This window comes from Rhinopithecus roxellana, chromosome 2 (genome assembly GCF_007565055.1).
Source record: "Rhinopithecus roxellana isolate Shanxi Qingling chromosome 2, ASM756505v1, whole genome shotgun sequence".
Lineage (NCBI taxonomy): Eukaryota > Metazoa > Chordata > Mammalia > Primates > Cercopithecidae > Rhinopithecus > Rhinopithecus roxellana.
In genome coordinates, this window is record NC_044550.1 from 7,133,700 (window position 1) to 7,157,722 (window position 24,023).

General features: G+C 38.5%; 1 protein-coding gene across 1 annotated transcript in view; it reads right to left on the reverse strand.

Moving 5' to 3' along the window:
• The window catches only part of UNC5C (unc-5 netrin receptor C), a 382,951-nt gene that overhangs the window by 37,038 nt on the left and 321,890 nt on the right, over positions 1-24,023 (reverse strand). Inside the window, exons 8-12 of the mRNA XM_010385580.2 lie at positions 16,360-16,416; positions 14,142-14,333; positions 13,123-13,467; positions 10,231-10,318; positions 660-828 (exon numbers count right to left, since the gene is read on the reverse strand). Coding sequence (XP_010383882.1) covers positions 660-828; positions 10,231-10,318; positions 13,123-13,467; positions 14,142-14,333; positions 16,360-16,416 — 851 coding nt within the window. The remainder of the gene's footprint in view (positions 1-659; positions 829-10,230; positions 10,319-13,122; positions 13,468-14,141; positions 14,334-16,359; positions 16,417-24,023) is intronic.

Consider the following 24,023-nt stretch of genomic DNA (forward strand, 5'->3'; position numbering starts at 1 on the left):
TTCTGTGCCTGCAAATTATATACATATATATATATATATACATGTACATTTTTTTTTTTTTTGAGATGGAATCTCACTCTGTCGCCCAGGCTAGAGTGCAGTGGTGTGATCTCAGCTCACTGCAACCTCTGCCTCCCAGGTTCAAGTGGTTCTCCTCCCTCAGCCTCCCGAGTAGCTGGGATTATAGGCGTGCGCCACTGTACCCAGCTAATTTTTCTATTTTTAGTACAGATGGGGTTTCTCCATGTTGGCCAGGCTGGTCTCAAACTCCTGACCTTATGATCCACCTGCCTTGGCCTCCCAAAGTGCTGGGATTACAGGCATGAGTCACCCCATAGACATCTATATGTATATATTATATATATACACATAATATATATACATATATATAATCTATATTCTGAAAAGAACATGTATACAGCTCTTACGTGCACTTTTCCTATGAGTTATCTAATGAGTGACCATCATTTTCTGTGTGCCTATCAATCAGAAGATATAACACTCAGGAACTAGTCTGCCTGCCTGTTTCTCTCTCATTTTGAGGGTAAGCTAAAATTCCACTCATGTTTTGCTTTATAAATAATAGGCCTCCCATAATTGCTCCAACTTATCTGCATGGATTATTCTTGAATAGCATCTTTATCCCGACAGCAGCTCACCTCCCACTGTCCCTGTGCTGCCTGGTTCTTGAGCAGTATCTTCCAGTCCTCGGTATTGGGGTCTGCGCAGTGATGCATAGTGAGGACGACAGGGCGAGTGAGCAGAGCTCCTGGGGGCCCACAGCTCACCACAGGGGTCAAAAGTGTCTGAGAGTCATCCATGGGTGGCCTGGGAGGAGAGCAGAGAATGGCATCAGTGACATTTCCATTGTATTTATGAACTATACACTTGGGTTCTGAATGCAAACAGGTCAAGTAGTTTTCTCTTGGAATTCTTTTTTTTTTTTTTTTTTTTTCTGGGGTGTTGGGGAGAGGAAATGCGTGATGCAGATTTAAATGCTCTTTATATCAAGACCTTGATCTTGCAGGACAGGAAGTCTTTATGATAACAATAAATTTGCCAGCATCTCTTTGATCCCCTTCCCTCCGACACCGGTCTTTTTGTGGTAGCTTCCTCTGAATTTATGTACAGACACTTTCAAGATGGAATGAGAATGAACAGAGTCTCTATGAAGTTACATAACCAGATTTTCTGATAATTCTTGCCACTGGTCTCACAGGGTTTTAAATACTTTTGTGGTTTCAGGACCTGACTTGAAAAATACTTTTAAAAAATCATTTCAGAATGAGGACACTCTAGAACTAAACTTAGTCCAAATGACTTTCCAGAATAATTTAGGCTAGTACAGCAGATTCATTATTTCAAATATGACTACAAAGAATATAGAACTGTATTTATACAGCAACTTAAAATGAGATATCTTTACTTGTATAGTTCATACTTAGAGAATCTGGTGAGAAAGAATCCCAAAAATGCAGATTCTTTATTTTTATATATAAAAATTGCCTTAAATCTTTTCCCTAGCAAGACTGTAATCAACAAGCAAATGGGTAAGTTAACCTAACCCATCAGTAAATTTGTGAAGATACAGCTCCAAAGGTGTTGAGTGGATTGCCCCAAGTCTCACAACTAAGTGCTAGTTGGTGCTGAGATGAACATAAATGCCCTCTCAATGACAATATTCAAACTCCTCAATCAGAATAGCAGAGCTTTTGAAATCATGGACTCACAGGATTTTAGAAGGGCCCTTGGTGGTCATTGGGCAGCACCTTCCATCCAGCCAGAACCCTTCTACAACATGGCTGATATATAGTTAGTGCTATAGACACATCCGGAATTGTGGTCCACCACTGCTAAAAGGTCACCTCGTTTACTATAAACTCAAATTTACAAAATATTCTTACTTAGAATAAGCACAGCCTGACTTCCTGAAATTTCTCGGTACATATCCTTGGTTTGCTTTTAATGCTACATTGTTTCATATACTTGGAGATCATTATGATGTCTCTACAGTCTTCTTTATTACAGACCAAACAACCTCAATGTTCCCAGCCTCAGCTGGAATAGCATGGTTTCCAGATCTCTCCTTGGGTTTCTATCTTCATTTTCATATGGATGCTTGTCACTGTTTTCCAGGTCCTCGTTAAAGTAGTGGTATCTTGAACTCAACACTCACATAGACAGTATGAGAGAGCATTTTCTTTGATTTGCAATCTGTGTTTATATTCATGCCTCACAAAATTGTTGCTCTTGATTATTCCCAATCAAGGAATTACTTATAAATATTATTTAGCAGGCTCCAGTTACATGGGAAGATGGAGATAGTATGGTTAAGCATTTCCTTTATAAAATGAAGCAATGCAGCTCCAAGGAAGTTAAGAAATTTGTTAAAGCTAACCACTCTAAGTATTCCTAACATGAAAGGCTCTTAGGCTAAGTCTAAGGATGTGGTTCTTAGGCTAAGTCTGGTTCCATGATTGTAATGATGGCTTTTAAACCTAGGTACAGAAATTTATATTTAGCTTTTCATTTGCACTTCATAGTTTCAAAGTAAATTTTGGTTCATCTATTTCTTAATGCTGTATCTTCCCTCCAAACACTGGCTATCTCTTCTAGTCTTTTCTCCTCCCTAAATCTGATATGCTTGCCACTGATAACTTTGCAACACAAGAATAGAGCATTCTAACCATTGATAACTTTGCAACACAAGAATAGAGCCAGGGCAGAGACCTTTTCAATGACACCATTTGAAACCTCTTTCCAGTCTGACATGAATACTTTGAGCTATTTAGTTCCACCAAATATAAACCCAGTAAATAGACATTGTTCAGTTCACATCTTTTGATTGAATTCACATATACATCACAAGGGACATATACGACTCCTTTATAATTGCAATGGTCACTTGAAATGGATTTTTCTCTAGTTTTTGTCTGTGGTTTACCCATTATTTATTACATATTCCAGAAGTTAGCTTTTATCTATGGGTACCCTTGTTGAACACTCAATGAATGGTAGCAGTTATTATTATTTTTAATATTGGTGGAAGACAATTATCCATGGATTTCTCATGTTTATGCATGGATGTTTGTATAGCAATTACCTTGAAAGATAAAGACAATGTCTACTTCTGGAGCAAATGGCAGGCATGTCTACTCCTCATTATAGAAGACTCAGGTTCCCTAAGCTCACAGGTCCTTTTCTGGAACGCAACCATTGAGTGTGTAGACTTTATCTGAACATTTTTGCATCACCATTTCTAAAATGGGGCTCACAAAATTGGCACAAAAATGATAGTACTCTGTATAATGCTATCGCTGTGGGTAATAAGCTGTCCGTTGTCTCTGATCCACACATCTTGTGTCTTTTATCAGCATGCATACAACTGTAGCAGCTAACTTGGTAGCTCACAAGCAAGTTTAAGTCTTAGAGCTTTCACAGTTGACTATTAGTTCTAAGAACACAATTAAAATTTGGTATCTGTTCCCTTTAATAACTCTTGGCTATCACAACTGCTTCCTCTCTTGTTCAAAAATTGCACTAGGATCTCACCAACCTATGGCTTTTCTTTCTTGCTATTTAGAAAACCAACACAAATTTTTACCTACTTTTAGTCTTTTAATAGCATTTCCATTCTCTTTAAATAACAATACCCTTTCCTCCATTAAATCTAAAGTTATTTAGGTACTTGGGAAAGTACTTAAATTTGGAACTATAGGGTTATTGGGAGCAACCTGAGACCTCATTACTATCCCCATTACCACCTTGGTTTTCACTTTCTCTTAACCCAATTTGTCCTTCTTCCAGTCTGAAATTCATTATCTTAGAACACAAGTCAAGTTCTACTTTCACCGCATCATAGTTAACACTATACTATCTGCCTTAAGCGGTGACTTCATTATTGCTTAATTCTATTTTTTGTATCCTGGAGGGGGAACAGAAACACTGATTGCATTTTTCTGAGCACTACTCTTACCTTCCATTTACAAGTGTACCTTGAGAAGTGAACATTAAACTTTTAAGAAAGGAGACTAGAGTGGAATCTATTCCAAGTGGTCTTTGCAATATAGTTGGGGATTGGAAACATCTATCTCTCAGTCTGGTGTTAGCAGCCGGTGCTTGAGGCAGGAAGGAGGAGGGGTCCTTCTCACCACTGACTTGGAACAGAAGGGAGAAGGCTCCCTGCTGGACTGGGGAGCTGTCAGACCTGTACTCTCCAAGTACACCCCTGGCATGCAATATTGATGGGCACCATTCTTGGAGGAGGGATAGCAAGGGAAGGAGGGAGGAAGGAGGGGCAGTAGGTGTCAAAAGAATTTATTAACCCAGTGAGGTGCAAGAATGTAATGAATAGGGAAGTGGTGAAGTGGAATTCTTACCAGGGAATGAAAAACAAAGAAGAAATAATGATAAGATTCTCTTATAGGCTTTTAAGGTGAGAGAAATAGCATTGAAACTGGAAATATCTGAGCATCTATGGAAGGTGTTGTGCATGACAAGATTTAACTATGTGAAAACTAAGGTCAGAATGTGTAACACATTTCCTTTATTTATACGAAGGAAGCTGTTAAATGACACAGAAGAAAATAGCAGAAAATAAATATCTCGGATTCATGTTTTTGCAGAGAACAGCTTCCCTCTTTATGTCTTATGTGTTTTCTAAGCAATTCAAGCAGTCTGTAAATATTAATTGTAGATGATATAGAAATGAACATAGAACAAAAATTAGCTGCAGAAGCAGCAATTAAGTAGAAATTTCAGCAAAGAACAATGATTAACATTTTAAATGTTTTCCGAAGTCCAACAAGGATAATATTCCAGTAAATGATGGATGGGTGCTGAGTCCTCTAGGACAAAGTCCACAGAGAGAAATTTCAGTTTTCTGTCAGAAATATTTTCTCATCCTTTGCTTGTTGTTATCAGTGAGGAGAACTTCTAATCAAGAGTGCATAGTTTACAAAACTTTCACATAAGCCTTTACATTTGCTGCTCATGGTACACTTGTAAGGTAGTGTATGTCTATTACCTCTTTCCAGAAGAGGAAATTGAAATCTACAGATATTAACACACTTGCCTAGGGATGCAAAGCTGGGTAGGTTTGAAACACAAATCATTTAATTTCTTTCACACGATGCTGTATTTTGGGTTGCTTAGAGTGGGTTTAAGTCCTCGCGAAACTACTCCTGTCTGTTTCCTAGAGCAGGCTCAAGGAAAGAATCTGTCTCCATCCACCTCTGTGGGAACAGGAGATGCCTTCTAGTGATGGACATGTCTTTTCTCTGGTCCCTTAGGATGATAATCCCACCCTAGGCTCAGCTGCCTTTTAAAGCACAGGTCTTCACACATAATTGGCAACCTGAAATATTGCACTCTAGGTACCTGACAGGGAATATCTAACTCACTTGCTATCAAAAACTCAATTGTGCAAAAATAATATTTATGAAAGCCACTCCGAAGGGCGTGCCACCATTTCCCTAGACAGGCCAAAATCTACCCCTGGATTAAGCCAGAACTGATAAGCATTATGCTTATCCACCTCCACTGAGGGACAGTGATAGAAGCGGCCCTTGAAACTCATTGCTGTTTTTCTTTTAAGTATGCTGTTCACTGCATTCGCAAAATGTCTTCTTTATGAGGAACCAAAGGAAAAATAATTGAGTTTCTTCTGAGCATATTTTTTTCCCTCATGGACATGCGGATCTTGTAACTTAACACATCCCCTTCTTGAAAAGCTTAAAAATAGTAAATTCATGACCTGATACTAGCAAATGTGCTGGGAATTACACCAACTATTTTATATTCTAACTGCTCACCTACTTTATCTTATCTTTTATAACTTTATTTTCCCTATTTTCTTACCTTTTTATCCACTTACTTAAATTTATTCCTCTTATTGAGAAGAAGTGTTTTCATAAACTACCTTGCAGCATTTCTTTATAAGTAGGATTTCAATAAATGAACATTGTCAAGACCAGTATGAGGATAAGATTTAAATATACCTGGACTCACTAACTCCCACCGTTAGCCTTTTTATAGCTCTTCTTTCAAACTGAGGAACTTGAGACTCATGAATGAGAAAGGGCTCTACTAAAAGGAGAAAGATCACTGCGTTTCCTTGAGACAGAATAATGTCAGCTACTATTTTACAAAGTTTCAAAAAATAACATGATAAGCAAATCTATCTCTACACAATGACCTACATAGGGAATTTTGGACCTTTATTTATCCTCACACGTTACTGTATTATTTATATTTAATAGATATACATGATAGTGTCAGTTACCACACTACTATTTCACATCTTAAACCATTGCTAAGGAGATTTCACCAATTAAAAAAAAAAAAAATCCTAAACGCCACTAATGTCCCACAGTTGACAAATCTAATAATCTTTTTGTTCTTCCTCTTTCTTTACATTTTTACTTTAATAACACCTCGTGTTAAGGCTCCATCTTGGAGCTCTCTTTACCTTTGATTTTTGAGAACCTACTCATACCAAGGTTTTTTTTTTTGCTACCCTTACAAACCTTCATACTTTCATTCAGAAATATTCATTGAGGAGCCACTACTCCTAACACCGTAATATGTTAAGTCCTGTGCTAGATGCAAACTCTTCATTAGCCTTATCCTTACATGTTCTGTCTAGTTTCTCTCATCACAGTCAAACCTTTGTCGGACTATTTCTTAAAGTTCTTTCCCCAGTTCTTTCTGCCCCTGCATGTTCTCGGCTGGAGGTTCCTTCCCTGCCATGACTTCACTTCCACGTGCCTAGCAGGAATCCACATTCCCACTCACACTGAACGCATCCAAACTGGAATCTGTCCTCTCCCCTGGAGCTACCGCTGCTTCTCACCTTTCTTACAATTCTCACAGTGCCCCAGGCTTGATTCTTGAATCTATTCTGTGTGTTCTGCCCCTCCTTTGCAACACTTCTAGCAAGCTGTGAAATAGTGTCTCTTCTGAAACAGATTCTCTTGATACCCTCCCCATTCTCTCAGACTGGAACCTGGGCTCACCCTCCGGCCTGGCTCCTCCTCCTCCTCTCTCCTCACACCTGCATTACTGCCAGGGCCCACCCAGGCACCAACCCTTCTGGGCAAGTCCTTCTGTTCCCTCCACCGATGCATCCCGCACACTGTCACCGAATCAATCTTTAAAAAGCGCTGCTATTCCTGTGTCACTCAGCTGCTCAGAAGCTCCGCGGCTCCCCACAGTTTATAAAAAAGGTGTTCTATTTACCTTTGTATTTGGAATTTCTAAATTGATTTATTCACCTTTTGATAAAACTGCGAGGTGAGTACAGAATGCAGAGAAAAGGGAAAATCACCTTTCATATCTTCAACTCAAATTGTTTTCCAACAAGAATCAATACAGGACAAAATTTCAGTCTAGGTCGGGTTCACTTGTGCAAACTGCTACTAGAAACAAGGCAAAAAGGCCCATGTTAGCAGCATTAATTGTGGAAATTGTATCCATCAGGAAAACAAAGGCTTCGCCACCTCTCCAGAGATCTGTGAAGCAGGAGAGGCAGAAATCCTGAGCACGACCTTGCAGCTCTGCACCCTCTTTGGTCAGAGACCGCTTGTCCCATCTCTGTGGCTCATTCAGGCTGTTCAGCTGCCAGCTTGCACTTTCGCTTAGAGCATATTCCGTAATGATAAGACCTCTCTTGTCACATTCACTATGCCACATGTAATTAAGTTCACGCCTCCCTTCAGACAATTCACATCCACAGATGACCGGCTGGATACCATCCAGCTGGAAAGATACCCAGTTTGCGATGCAATAAAAGGAATCAGAGAGAAGGAAAATGGAGAAAAATGCTCAGAATTTTCCTACAAATGCATAGTAACATCACAGCTCCTGATGTCCTCACAGGAGTCTTCTCCCAAAGAAGTTCTGTCTTGTAGCATGTGTGGATAGAAAGGATCTTTAGTGAGCAATAGAAAGTGTATCCAAAAATGCACCATAATACGTAGGCAGAGGTTTGCTTTGTGCATTGGTGCGATGGAGGAGGATGGCACATTAGGAAGCAGAAAGTGCTTTGTGATCAGAAAAGCCTGAGTTTGAATTCTGCCCTGCTAAGGTATTAACTGTGAAACCTTGGCTATGGAACCCAATTCCCCTGTGCCTCAGTTTCTTCATCTTTAAAGTGGAGCTCATCACAGCTTGCAGAACATAGTGAGAAGTAAATGAAATGACGAGTTTGCTGGATGAAGGGCAGGGATGCTTTGTAGTACAACTATATCCTAAAGCACAATCTTGCCATTGTGTTTTACAATAAATATGCATCTGGTTCATAACAGAAAACTAGTGAAGAGAAGACTTCTCATTTATCTGAAACGGTTATCCTCCTATGTTTGTTCCTTGGTTCACGGTCTCTGGTGCATATTTTCTTTTGAGATCTTGAGGTTTTCCTAGCTTCATTTTTATACACAGAACTTCTTTTATGCACATCAAATTCAACAGAGTAATTCCCTCTGCACCTAACTTCAGATGGTAGGCATAGCAAGGAGTGATTGATAGTTTCCTTTTCATTATAGTCAAAGGCAGAGGACCCTAAAAACAGAAAAGTGTCTAGCTTTATCAATTTTCTGTTTTCTCTTTCTTTCATCTAAAATGTACAATTATCCTGATTCTGCTGCCAAGGAAAGTATGAGAAGAGCAGGCACGTGAATGCACACCTCTTTCAGCTTCAGCCGGTGCCTGCAGCAGCCCGTTAAGGCTTGATCTTCAGCTGCAGATAATGATAACCGGATGGAAAATAAGAGAGCCCAGGCATCTTACTGTTAATCACCGTAAAGCTCAAGCGAATACTTATTTCTGTTTAAACAAAATGTCCATGCTGGCAAAGGCCTTGATGGATAGATCTTAATGCTAACCTTGATTCTGGATGAGAGGAAGAAAAATAAAACGAAATAAAGAGATCTTGTAGTTTGCTAATCTTCTTTTCTCCTGATGCAAAAGAAGGGAGCTTTGAGGGCCTGTGAATGTTGCTTTGCATTGGGAATGAAAAAAAATGAATATTTGATGTGAGTAAATACAAGCCTTTTAGTGATTTTCTGTTGCTCAAATTTAAGGCATGAATAATGCTCAAGAATTGTATTATTTTCTTAGACAGGCTAGTATTTATGTAGGTGGAAGTACACTACCCGACGAAAAAAATGTTCTGGGTCACACCAATTATAAATGCCAATATCTCCACCTGAGAGCATAATAAAAAAGCTTTATGGCTAGTGAAGAATAAGACTAAACATGGATGTTTTTCTGAGGATGAGAGCTGGGAAAAGAAAAGGTATAATGCGTTATAATGATAACGTAGTTGTGCACTGTCACTCATGCTTTATACTCAGAGCTCAGGGCTGAGGAGCCGATGCTTTTCCCCTTGGGAGAAACAATGATAATTACATGATGAGGATCTCCATTTTAACAACATCTTTCATTTGAAGATCTCGCTGTGCTTCAGAAGCATTAATCAGGCTTCTAAAGCACTATTTAACACACGCATTTTACATGGAAACTAATCAAGAAAGACCCAGAACAATTTGTTAAAGGCCAAAATGAAAATTGAATTTAGGACATCTCAACGCCTCTTGTTATTTTTACTTAAAATAACTTCATCTCTATGATTATGAAACAGTCTAAACAAAACCTTTTAATTCAATCTAGTTTTAATCAATCCTAGACCCGTTCTGAATGGCCTAATATGGAATTTATAAGTGCTAAACATAAGAAGGAAATTGGTAACACTTAAGCTAGAAGACAGTCACAAAAGGAAGAATCCATGGGTCAGAAATTAAGGGCTAGGCTGAGTGGGAGTGGTACGGATTGGGGGAGTTGTTCAATCCTTTGTGACCTTTGACTCTGTAATAGGAACAGGCTGGATTTCTGAGCCAGGTCCCATGAAGTTGATGTCTCTGTGTCTACCCACTTGTCTCTCCAGACAATCTGGGGATCACATTTCTGGACATTTTTTCAGGAAATATGGCAACATGTCCACTTGGGAAAAGATCTCTAGCCTTCTACCCATATTCAAGATCTGCAAAAGTGTCTGGAGCTTCAAAGACAAAGAGAAGTAAAACCTGACCTCTTGTAGGTCAGGCGAAAAATAATGTACGCCAGAAGCAAGGCACTTGAGACAAAAATGTGTTGGGTTTATTGTGTCTATCGTACAATTCTCCTCCAAGTTAGACATTGGTAAAGTCAGTGCACCAGAAAAAGCATATTTACCTCATAGTTTCTTTCCTGTGTACAGTCACATACATTTCGTAGACTCTCCCTTGGGGAATGGCCCCAGCGGGAATCAGCAAGCTGACTCCTGAATAGCAAAAGAGAAAAGCAGTCATATAAGACCTAGGAATCAAAGCTTTCGCAGCATGTAAAAGGGAATGAGGAGATTTTGTGACCGCACAGCCATAAACCTGCTTCATTTTCTCTAAAGACATGTAAATATTCCGAGTTGCTCTGTTTTCCTTCCTTATTGGCCTCCTTACCACAGCTCCCTCTGAACTCTTATGGAATTACTTAAAGGAATGATGTAACTTTTTAAACTCTTGTTTTATTTAAGGAACAGACAGATGGTTCCACTGTTGTTTTCCTTGCAAGACAAGGGGAAAACCAACAATTGTTCAAAATTTCAAACAGCTGTAATGATGCATCATTTCCAATTTTTTGAAAATCCCCACAAGATTCAAAGTCAGGGAAATGCCAACTTCAACATTAAAAAAAACAAAAAACAAAAAAACAAAAAAACATGTATTTTAAAAATATCTGGTTAGCATCAATGTAATTCCACAATGGTATAAGAATTGGTGAAGACCTTTTATTATACTTAACTCTAGAAAGTGAACAGTAACTCCTAGTTTAGTCACAGCAGGTCAAAGCATTTCTAGTTAGTTGCTAATCGGTGTCCTTTTGCAGAACTATCAGATTGGGCTGTGTTCTAAGCTAACTGTGTCTGCTGTAGCAGTGGCTTGCAAATTTGAGCTCACATCAGAACCACCTGGAGAGCTTGTTAAACCACAGATTACTGGTCCCTACCCCCAGAGTTTCTGATTCAGAGATATGGGGTGTGGGGTAGGAGATTTTTTAGTTCAACCAGTTGCCAGGTGATGCCCATGGTGGTGGTCTGGGGCCCACACCACTGCTCATCATCACGAAGAGTGATTCAGTGTGGACAGCACTCCAAAGATGTTTGGCTCCATCATTTGATTCCCATAAAATCCAGCTTCCTTTGGCTCCATACAAATTTATGAAGCATCTTTGTGAGTACAGTGTTTGGCACTGTTGTGAATTTCAAGAAGGAAAAGTTAGCCTTCCTGTCTTTGAGTAATTCGTAATGTAATTAGCGAGGAAATGGAATATGCCAAATGAGTGTGGAGCAATATGAAAACTTGCCTGACCACACTGGAAAGTCTCAAGAAAAAAGAATGGAGAGTTAAGAGGTAGTAGTTATTCAAAGGCCTTTATGTAACTGGTTGAATATGGTGAGCCACAGCCCTCTTGAGAAGGAGAGTAATATGAGAGCCCTGGTGTTGTAGGAAGTGGACAGTCAACGTACAGAATGATTTGTGGAGGACACAGCGGGAAGATCACACATGAGGCTACCAAGCCTCAGTGCTTTTATTTTTTTCGTTGAAAACATAAAACATACCTTCATCTTTGTTATGGGGATGAAACAGCATTATGAATATAAAGTAATAGGTAACTATTGTTTGTCCATTAAATAAAATATCATATGTTGATCACCATTGCCTAATACATAGGAAACATTTAAAACATGCTAGCTCACTCCCTTCCACTTAAGAGGCCTTTATAATAATGTACATGTAAAAAAGTGGTAGGTAGAAATGGGAAGAAAAGGCAGAATCCAATACATATAAGAGGGAAAATAACTATTTTGAGAACAATTGTAATGTTTAAACAATGGAAGAACATTAAAGTATGTTTTGATTCATTCAATAATGGACTGTTATAAAGATATTTAAAATCATGATTTTAAAGAGCATGCAATAGCTTAATGACTAATGAGAAAAGGGTGGAAAACATTATATAATACATGATTTCAGCTATGTAAACTGTGAAAAAAAGATATTTTATTAAATGTTTTGATTGTGTGAAAATATACTTTCAAAGGTTTAGGGTAAAAGTTGCCAAGGCATTGAAATGAAAGAGTGAATGACAGGAAGAATCAAATAAAATTTCATATTCAGGCCTGAAGACTCATTTGTCTGTATATTCCTTGACTATACATACATTATGTTTTTTTAATGTGACAACATTTTAGGTATTTACATTTTAGGTATTACTGTATTTACAAAATACTCACAGCCTTGCCCAAAAGAATTAAGGTAGATTTAGAGAGGAAGTCATTAACCCTTTTATCACCCATGGTTCCGAGCTCATTACTAATATTAATTAATGAATATCAATTTTTAATCCAAAAGTATCGTCATTAACTTTTGTTCACCATGAAAGACCTTTATGAGGCTTATTCTCTAGATGCAGAGAGACTACATAATAAACTGAAACCAAATAATAGTACAAAAGCACACCTGATGAATCTGGTGATTCTGGATACAAATATCAGAGGTAGGAGTGAGTACAGTGTACACTATCAATACTGTGAGGTGAAAGACTGTGTTATGCAGTTAGGTTAATAAATGAAGATTTGATGTCAATTATGATGCCTCTGATGATCAAAAAATTTGTGTTCTGTAGTATTGATTCATGTAGTAAATTGGAACTGAACCAAATTATATATTTTATAATTAGTTTGTCCTTTTAAAGTATAATGACAACATTAGGACTTGTGGCTTGATGTTGCCTTCTGAAGTTCTAGTAAAAAGGAGGTCAAATGATGGTTCTAAATTATACCTCAGCAGAAAGTTGTGAGTATAAAATTTCTAGAGGAAGTGTTTTCGGAATTGGTTGGAGGAAGAGAAATAGTTTTGCTGATTCTGTCTAAAGAAATGTTCTGTTTACATTGAAAGTAGATTTGGGCTGGATAGGTCACATTTAACATTTCAGGCCTAATGAAAACATCCCACAAACAAAAAATATTTTGGTATGGAAAAATATGTTTCAAGCTGCCTCTTTGCAATTTAAACCTCTAGGAATTACCTGAATTGGGAACAATAAGGTGACCCCCCAGCGAGTTGAAGCTGCCAAATGCGGTACAGGATGGATCAGTCTGCCTTGCTAGACTCTGGTTCTTCAGGTTGAGGGCTTCATTCTCCAACAACGACTGGGTCATCTGAGGGGACAGCTTGGATGTAAACTCAGAGAGGTCATCTTGGGGGGTGACAGCACCTGATGTGTTGTACACTTTGATTTTCAGGTTGGGCAGTGGATCCAGAATTGGAGAGTTGGTCATTGGGATTTTGTCTGAGACATCATGCAGGGCATAGACAGGTCCTCTGTACATGGCTGCAGCTGACGTGAGGTCTGGGGGTACCGCCAGCAGATCTGAGTCAGAAAGAGAAAATAATCCCATTGGCGTTCTCCATTCAGGCCAAACTACATTAGTCAGACTCCCCCTCACACTTTCTGAGCCAAAAGTAAAGCAGCTCAGCTAATATTGGAGATGGATAGACAGGCTCTACTGAAAACAGGGCAATCAGATAACTACCAGCTATTTTATTATTGGCTATAAGTAAGTGGTCAAGCTCATTCTATAATTTGCTTTGACATCTACTCATTATGCCCAAGGTATTTAGCTCTTTCAACAGATTGGAATGAACAATGAGCCCCGCTAGGTGACGATTAGCTATGGTTTCCCTGGTCTATCCTGGATTTGGGTTCATTGGTAAATTATTGTATTCATAGCAATACAAGATATCTAGTCAAAGGAAGGAAAAAAGGAGACTCAAGAAATCAGTCAACCAGTCAGTGTACTCTTTTCAAATAGAAGTTAAAAAGTGACAGAGCAATCTGTCAGAAAAGAAAAAAAGAGGATTTGTTTACCTTGTTAACTCTCATTTGTTATATAAATGACATCAATACAGTAATGAACAAAATTAACTCAAATTGCTGTCTTCATGGAGCTTACATTCTAGCTGAATGAGATGACTCTGAAGTCATTGATTTTGAAACTGCTTACATGCATAAGTAACAGGGTGTGAAGTGGAATGTCAACTGACCTTGTCTTGCTGCCTTGATGTTCACAGGTTGAAAGCCCCCATTGAGTGCTGAAGAGTCAATAATATCTGACTCAAAGTCACGATGATTCTTCCGATACACAAACAAGGCCACAACTGCAGAGATCGCCAGGCAAACGATCACTGCTATCACAATCCCAACATAGAGAGCAACATCATCTGAATCAGGAGCAGCTAGAAGGAAGAGTGAAACACTGAACCAGCTGCTTATAGAAATTTCCCACAGTACACATATGTATTGCTATAATTTTTTCAGACATTTACTGCCTTTTTTTATAGGTTAATTTCAAATCTATTTCAAAAGCTATATAAAATGGCTGTGGCCTTTCAGTGGAAAATTATCTCTGATTTCTTTTCCTTTCTCACTCTGCCTCTATCCACCCACTAATCTATCTTATAATTGGGCAGCATAACAGACCATTTATTGCTAGGCATATAAAGAAACTAGAACTAAAACTATCCCAACCCACAGGAAAAAAAAATAGTTTATTACTCATTTCAGGTGGAAAAGTTTGGAAGGGTTTTTGAATTCTCTGATAGTTCTTTAAAAACATAAACATAAACACTGTTAGAAATATCTGGCATGTTTTAAATCTGTATATTTATTGAACCAGAATATTTTCCTAAGTATCACTCCAAGTCATCAGATTACTTTCCATAGCACTCTCCTCATTTCCCCCTAAATCAATGGAGAGGTGGGTGGGAATGGTGTAACTAAGCAAAGCAAATATTAGCAGCAAACATATTAGATTTGAAAGGTGTGCGTTCAGAGGGCCCAGATCTGGGGGACAGAGGTTAATGCCGATAACCTTTTCTAAGTCCAGGCTTTGATACAGATGCAGTATTATCTCTGAGAACCCTAAGCTTCTCACGATCCCCTGTCAGAGATTTACATTTGAGCTACTCATTACTAGAATAAAATATAGCTCTCTTGTGCACTAAGGAAGATAAAGGCCTGGTTCAGTGATCAGAAAGGTCAGACTACCCCAAAAGGCAAATAAGCATTTGACCAACACAGCGTGTCAGTCAACTGAGGCCTTGTTTCTGGAACAGAATTCCTATAAATGTTGCATGTTGCCTTGGTGGCATAGAACATGCTTTCATCCAACTGGAAAAGGTGATAGAAGCTGATAATTAAAACAAACAAATGAAATGAAACCTTTGTGGACCCCTTTGACGTTTTTAAGTCTCTGGTTTTAGTTTTCTGTGATACACAAAAACATGTTCAGCAAAATTAATCAAAGCTGCTCCACTCACTGTAAAAGAGGTTGTTACATTGGTACTTCAGGTGGTCGAGAACAACCTAGAATTTAATGGTCAGTGTTATATACATATGCATTTTTCAGGGAGAGAGAACTTTCAAATTTGTAGGTCCCATGACCTCCTAAAATGGGAGGAACCATGGCCCTGTCCTAAGACTCACAGCCACGTGGTTTCCATGGTGAAATAAGTCATCATTTCATTTGCCAGTGGCTCACAAGATAACCCACACTCTAATATCACGCAATCTTTCACATATTAGCAGTGTAAATGAATTCTCTATTGGAAATTGCTCTATCTCTTTTAGCATTTTGTGTTTAAATGTAATGTATCCAAAAGGGTTTTGCTTTCTCTTAAAAATAATTTTCTTCCCAAAATTTCCAGAATATTCACTTTCTTAACAATCAAGTCAATATTAGCAGATTTTCTTCAAAAAAACAAGTTTTCTTAGTTGGGTGAGTGCTGCTTTCAAAGTGCTTGCTTCACTTTTCTGTTGGGTTTTATTTGAGGCACTGCTGCAGGCTTCTGAACTCTGGTCAGAATATTATATCTAAATCCTTAACGTTTTACTTTACCAGGTCATTATTACCTATTCAACATTCATGATTTCTAGCTCAATAGATCTGTCTTTTTTCAACCCTTTCCTTTTTAGTATTTGAACCCTGCCCTTTACTTATATCAGCATATTTCATGATATGTTTTGTCAGCTACTGGGACTCAGGGTTTGAATGGTAGACTGATAGATTTTAAAGCTGGCAGAGTCTTGAAATGACCCTTTCTTCTCTTCAGCAGCAAAAATCTAATTTATTTTTCATGTTAGAATATATTAGGCTCCTATTTCCTGTGTGCACATCTGTAATCCAAAGAAAGGTAAACTTGAACTAGGGGCAATAACGTTAAATGATTATTCAGCAACATAAAATCCAAACATCAAACTTACAAGAAAATCCATATTCATTCTGGGTTCTCTGTTCAGTTGAAATGGGATAAATGAAACCTTGAAAAGAAAAAAAAAAAAAAAATGAAACAAAAATGGGAACAAAATCAAATTAATGAGGGAAAGAAAATAGGAAGCATGAAAAATGGTTTAATTAAAAGGAAAAGAAACCTGTGGTCTTTTAAAATTCTGGTTCAGTACAGAATTATGATTTTGCATCTCCTGTCTGCTCTGGAGCCTCACTAAGAATTAATAAGCAGGCAGATTGAATTTTAGAGCAAAAACTGGTCTCGAGTCACTAACTTTGGAGTGCTTAAAGTCTTTCTTTTATTGAGCATAAACTCTAATGGATCTAATTTATTTCAGACATCAAGGGTCATTAGCATAAGGAAAATCTTTTTTCCTTATCCCTGCCATATGCTTTAATTCCCAGGACATATTCAGTAAGGCTCTAAACAGTTTTTTTTCTTTTTTATTTAATCATAACAGCTTGCTCTTGGTCTAAGAGAACTAAAGAAGACCTGTCATCATTGGTCAAAGGTTAAGTACCCATTTACTGAGCTAAGCTGAGACCACCTCTCCCCGACTCCATCTCAAATCTACTTTTTGGATTTTCTGTTGTTTCTTGCCCCCTTCATTTAATAGGAATCCAATAGGTTTTGCCCAGGGACTGAACAGTTTGTCAATGCAATGGAAACTGGATGCTTTTTATTTGAAATCATTAGAAAATCAATAGGGCCTAGAGGTTATAAGGTTATTTATTTTAGGACTTCAGAGAAATGGTGTATATCGGTAAAAATAAAAACTTCATCTCAATAGAAAATGCAGAAATAGCACTAGCATTTTATGTCTCTTCCTTTTTAGTGTATTCTGAAGATGGAAACCGACAATAATAATGCAATATGGATAATGAGAATAATGTGAAGTAGAATAAGATAGGGAAAAGTCACTTAAAATATGTGCAACACAAACTTTTTGAAATGAAAAACCTATGGAAAGTTTTAAAGTATTTCTTATAACTGGTAACCACAGTTCTCCAAGATTTACTATTCTGCTGCATATGAATTGATCAAATGATATAGAACCATCTGGATTAACCAAATGAAGATGACTAAGAAGCATGTGAATTAAACCTTCCTAGTAATACTCAAGGGTGAAAAACAGAGAAAAACTGCAAGATTCACAATTAATTGGTTCAAAATGAAAGGTCTATAAAGCTGTAATACTAAAAGCAGCTCTAAATCGTGCCTCACGTAGCACTTCTGTAGTTTGCCGAACACTCAGTTCTTACAAGCTATTTACCTATTTGGGGGAACTAATTCCGGAGAAACATGCAGTGCTACCTTAATGAAATAGAGCTTTGCTGTAGCACAGACCGGTTTGCTCTGAATTAATTTTTAATGCTTTATTTTAGAGCAATGATTGCAACCTCCTACTCAGTTTTATAAATATTATATTCCTTATTCCAGTTGTCTGAGTCCATGTATTAGGTTTGATTTTCATTTTTAAACACCACTGTCTGGTAATAAAATGTTTCCATTTGTATTCTGGGAACTCAATAAAAGGACATCTGGGACATATACAGGCTCTATTTTCAAAACCCAAAGACTTAACACAAAACAAGTTCACTGCTAGTAGAGGAGAAACAGATCACAATGCCATCCTCCTGAAAGTGATGATGTTAAATAGAGGAATGTCAAAAGACTTATTCTTGCAGGTCAGAGGGCAAGGAAATGAGTATAAAAGGCATATTTATAAATCCTATGATGCTCATCCTGAAACTTTGGTAAGAATCAGCCTGGCAGGCCGGGCATGGTGGCTCATGTCTGTAATCCCAGCACTTTAAGAGGCTGAGGCAGGTGGATCGCCTGAGCTCGTGAGTATGAGACACTCTGGGCAACATGCTGAAAGCCTGTCTCTACCAAAAATACAAAAACTTAGCCAGGCATGGTGGTGCGTGCCTGTGATCCCGGCTACTCGGGAGGCTGAGGAAGGAGAGTCACTTGAGACTGGGAGGCGGAGATTGCAGTGAGCAGACATTGTGTCACTGCACTGCAGCCTGGGTGATAGAGCGAGACTCTGTCTCAAAAAATATAAAGAAAAGAATCAGCATGGTCCTGCTTGAATAAGCAGAAAAGTCGCCCCTGGCAAAAGGAAAGCCTATCTCCAGCTAGATATCATGTGGTCTGAAATTTCTCCCTGTAAAGCAGTTCTGAGTTTTTTATCCCTGCTTCCCACCAGAATTCCTGTTCTTGACAGGCCGACCAAGAATAGAGAATATAACTTTGTAATTTCAATTTGAATGTCAACTTGCACAAATTATGTAGATTTGAACTACTCAATAAATGTTTTGTGCCTTATGGTATTTATCTGAAACTTCAATCTCATTCCAGGTACAGAATTGGAATTCATTCACTCATTCATCATCCATTTAGCAAATGCTCTTGAACCTTATTATATTCTGGGTTCTGTTGTAGACATGGAGATACTTTCCTATTTTTACTGAAGTTTAACAGAAAATAAGCAAGTAAACAAAATAATAAGATCATTTCAAATAGTAAAAAAATTTCTTTTAAAAATAAACCAAAAGACTGTAATGTGTTTGGAGATGTCAGGATGCCCAACTTAGGGAATTGAGGAAGAATTTTTTTTTTTTTGAGACGGAGTCTCGCTCTGTCGCCCAGGCTGGAGTGCAGTGGCGGGATCTCAGCTCACTGCAAGCTCCGCCTCCCGGGTTTACACCATTCTCCTACCTCAGCCTCCCGAGTAGCTGGGACAGCAGGCGCCCGCTAACTCGCCCGGCTAGTTTTTTTTTTGTATTTTTTAGTAGAGACGGGGTTTCACTGTGTTAGCCAGGATGGTCTCGATCTCCTGACCTTGTGATCCGCCCATCTCGGCCTCCCAAAGTGCTGGGATTACAGGCTTGAGTCACCGCGCCCCGCCGAGAATTTTTTTTTTTTTAATTGAGATAAAATTTGACCTGGAGCTTGAAAAAAAGATGGAATCTGCCAAGTGAAGATCAGGAGGTAAGTGCTTGATGAGAAACGACAATAAATACCAAAGTCCTGACAGAGAGACAGAATGCTTAGAGGGTGGGGAGCAAGCGAGAAAAGAAAGGGAGGAGGTGGGGTCAGAGGACAGGCAGCACGAGGTCATGTCCTGGTGGGCCAGGATGTGGAGTCTCCCTCTGTCGCCCAGGCTGGAGTGCAATGGCGTGATCTTGGCTCACTGCAACCTCCGCCTCCCGGGTTCAAGCGATTCTCCTGTCTCAGCCTCCCGGGTGGCTGGGATTACAGGCATGCACCGCCACGTCTGGCTAATTTTGGTATTTTTACTAGAGACGGGGTTTCACCATGTTGGTTAGACTTGTCTAGAAATCCTGGGCTCAAGCTATCTGCCCACCTCAGCCTCCCAAAATGCTGGGATTACAGGCGTGAGTCACTGCACCTGCCCTCCACAATGAGTTTTGATTTTATTCTAAGTGAAATCCAAATCCTGTGATCGAAAAAGTCATTTTGAAAAAAATCACTTTGGTTTCTATAAATATGGATTTTCAAATGGAGCAAAGTGATAGGGTTTTATAGATGGCTTCTATAACACATGGCTTGGGAGATGTCTGTCAATAGGTGTATCAATATAACTGATGAAGTGTTTGCATTTGAGGTTGTTCTGAACAAAAAGAAAATATTAAAAAATATTAAATATAGCCTCACTCTATTTAAAATATTAAAAATATTGAAATATTTAATATTAAAAAAAATTTAAAATATTTTACAAAGTCTCACTTACTTTAGTTATTCCTCATAGGCAATTAGGACCAATCTAGCCAAACTCTTATTTTCCTACATGGGAAAATTTAAAACAGACCAACATTAAGTGTACTCACCAAAGGTTCGACACTCCAATTTACTGTTATGGAAACACTGATAAAGAGTTTTGGAAGGCATCCCTGTAAAACTTTTTCCATCATTTTCAAAACACTTCTGCAACTACAGAAATAAAACATCACTTAGCAGGCTGGGAATCAGAGAAGAAGGGGATTACTGTTCCATCCTCTAAATGAGGGGAACACAGAATCACTTTCTGAAGTTTGTTTTTATGCTTCTCCATCTGATCCGTCTCTCACGGAACAACAGGGAACATTTTCTTCAGCTAATGAGGTGACCCTGCTGAGAGTAGTTCTAGCAATAATGAAAATAACATCTCCGGCCGAACACAGTGCAAAATAATTGTTTTTAGGTTGCTACCGACAGCCTGGTTCAAAAGTTAGGGATTTCAGTTAACTTTCCTGCTACTTCAAAGTAAGGTGGACTAAAAAAAGCACCAGGCCATGGGCCAGTACACTGCTTTTTAGTCTCACGAACATCAGCTTGAATCCTCGCTCTGCCACTTAGCTGGGAGAGCGTGGCCAAACTACTTCACTTTTCTAAGCATCAGTTTTCTAATCTGTGTAAGGGGATATGAATACTTCTAGAGCTGTGGAAAGGATAAATGAAATTTGTAAGGTACTGGTACATTACCAGTAATCAAAAAATGACCAACAATGACATTGATATAATTATGATGTACATTAATAAGGTACACTAAGATGCTGGGTCCTTAAGGTATTTTATTTGTAGAGTCAACACAGCCTATTATCTAATGAGTGATCTTAGGAAACTCATTTGAATTTCAGTTTCCCCAGTTATTACATAGACAAGGAGCCCCGTTTTTCAGAGAAGCCATATGCAATGCTCTCTTCTAAGGACACTTTCACTCTCTTCGTGTAAAAAGGCTTATGCCTGGCCTTTGAGGCTTCTGGCAAAAGATGCGGTGGTATGTTTCCAAAGCGCATTTCAAGGCCAGAGTGCAAATTGATGGTAAAATGGTATCTCAACCAAGAGTGATGCCATTTCTCAAGAGGGTGTTTGGAAATGGGGTAAGGGTGGTGTTTTTTTTTTTTTTTTTTTTTTTTTTTTTTTTTTTTTTTTTTTTTGGTTGTCATAAGGATTAGGGGGTTGTTTTTGGCATTTGGTGAGTGAAGGCCAAGGATATTGAATGTCCTGCAATGAAAGATACAATCTTGCCATGAAAGGATGGCCCAGAACAAAATCCACCTCCCTTGATAACAACTTTCAAAATCAACTCTCTTCGACTGAGAAGGCAAGGACAGGCATGGCGTTCAGGGAAAGGCACGAGGCTTGTTACCCCTGGGTACAATGTGGCCTCAGCAACTGCTTTTTCAAGAGCAGTGCTTTTTTAAGCGTAACTGCTTATAACCTATATCCACTATTTTTTTAAATGTATTTATTTATTTTGAGACAGGGTCTTGCTCTGTCATGCAGACTGTAGTGCAGTGGCGTGATCATAGTTCACTGCAGCCTCCACCTCTTGGAATCAAGCAATCCTCCCATCTCAGCCTCCCAAGTAGCTGGGAAGACAGACCTGCATCACCAAACCCTGGCTATTTAAAAAAACTTTGTAGAGATGGGGTCTCGCTATGTTGCCCAGGCTGGTTTCAAACTCTTGGGCTCAAGTGATCCTCCCACTTTGGCTTCCCAAAGTGCTGGGATTACAGGTGTGAGCCAGCACACCCAGCTGCAATTTGTATTTTTAAAGAAAATTTATTTTTTAAAGAATAGATTTTCCTGACCTGCAGGAATAGGGACTAAAGGAGATTCAATTTGGAGAAAACCTTTAAGTGAAGGAAAAATATTTGAAAACCGGAGCAAGAGCAGGCTATGTCTTAAACAGTTCATGCAATGCTCCTTTTACTTGAAGACCATCTCATAATTGCTCAAAACATCATCTCAAGAGATTATCTCATTCAGTCTTTTTCATATGAGGAGACAGAGTCTCAAAGGTGAGAAAGGATGTTTGCAAAGTTACCCAAAGTGTTGAAATTCTATCAACTAAAATTTGGATCAATAAAACTGACAATGTATAATTTTGCATTGTCCAGCTCTGGGTGGCACCATTCATATTTGTGTTTACCATAGATTTGGATTAATCATAGAACCATTTTCTGGCTGCTGGTAGTAAAATGACTTAGGGAACGAATGATTTTTTTTCTAATTTGCACGAGGTCATCATCAGACTAGAGGTGAGGTCGCCCAAACATTTTAGTGATGTCCAACCGTTGTAAAAGATCAGAGCCCATGTCCAAGCATTGTAATAAAGAAAGAGAGCAAGAGAGCTTTCCTTGGTGTTTACACTGAAGGAAGTGATATCAAATTATCGCTAAGTACACAGCCAAGACCCAGTAACTGAGCAACAATATGCCTAAATGTAGCCTACTTGGTGGGTTTATATTTGAGAGTCTCAAGAACAATGCCAGAAACCAAATGTAAATCTTCATTTCCTCAATGAACAGCAACTACTTTTACTTTTCTAGCCTTTAAAAATTTTTTATTTCCATGCAATATGGATACATAGCAAAAAATGATCATGGTTTTATTATTACATTTTTGAAAAAAATGACCATTCAAACTGTTTTTATGCCATAATACATATTTTCATAGAAATAATTGTCAAGCAAATATTCTGATATGAGAAATTATGAACATCAATAGCCACGTTTAAATCCTCAAAACCAAGTCTACGTTCTCACAAACTTGCAAACCCCCAGGATGTTGGAGCAAAAATAGATCATTGACTGGAACTCCCTAATTTAACCCTTTGAACATAGAGTGGTAAAGAATTTGTCTAACATTATAAAGCTGGTGAACATTAACATTATAAAGCTGTCTAACATTATAAAGCAGAGCCAGGGTTGGATCCCAGCCCTCAGGCTACACCTCCATTGTCCTTCTTAAGTACTATCTGAGCAATAATTAGTAGATTCAAATGAGGAGAGATAAGGAAATAACAGAAGAGGGCTTGGTAGGCCCCTGGCTTTATAGTTCAGTGATTGCGTGAGATAACCCTGCTGATTTGGATTGTAAAATATCTCTCCATTTGAAACATTATCATTTATAGTCATGACATTTATAAAGCTAAGGAGAGCATAGAGAGGCTGTCTCCCTTAAATGAAAAAATCTTCCAAACAATGTTTTCTGTTTCAAGTGTGGGGCAAGCAAAGAGGTGTACCAAACCTCGGCATTTCCACTCTAATGTAACTGGAGAGCCTTGCTAGAATGATGTAGCTGTTAATACATGATAATCCATTGCATTTGGCATAAAACCCTATAAGTAAATATTTAAAGGAGAAACATCATTTCCCTCAAAAATGATGCCATGTAGAAAAAAGGAATAAACATCAATAATTGGAAGAGCTCTACGTGTGAGAAGAAAATCCCATTTTTTTTTTGTTGTTGTTGTTTATTACACTTTAAGTTCTGGGATACATGTACAGGATGTGCAAGTTTGTTACATAGGTATACACGTGCCATGGTGGTTTCCTGCACCCATCAACCCGTCATCTATATTACATATTTCTCCTAATGCTGTCCCTCCCCTAGCCCCAGACCTCCTGACAGGCCCCAGTGTTTGATGTTCCCCTCCCTGTGTCCTTGGGTTCTCATTGTTCAACTTTCACCTATGAGTGAGAACATGCGGTGTTTGGTTTTCTGTTTCTGAGTTAGTTTGCTGAGAATGATGGTTTCCGGCTTCATCCATGTATCTGAAAAAACCATGAACTCATCCTTTTTATGGCTGCATAGTATTTCATGGTGTATATGTGCCACATT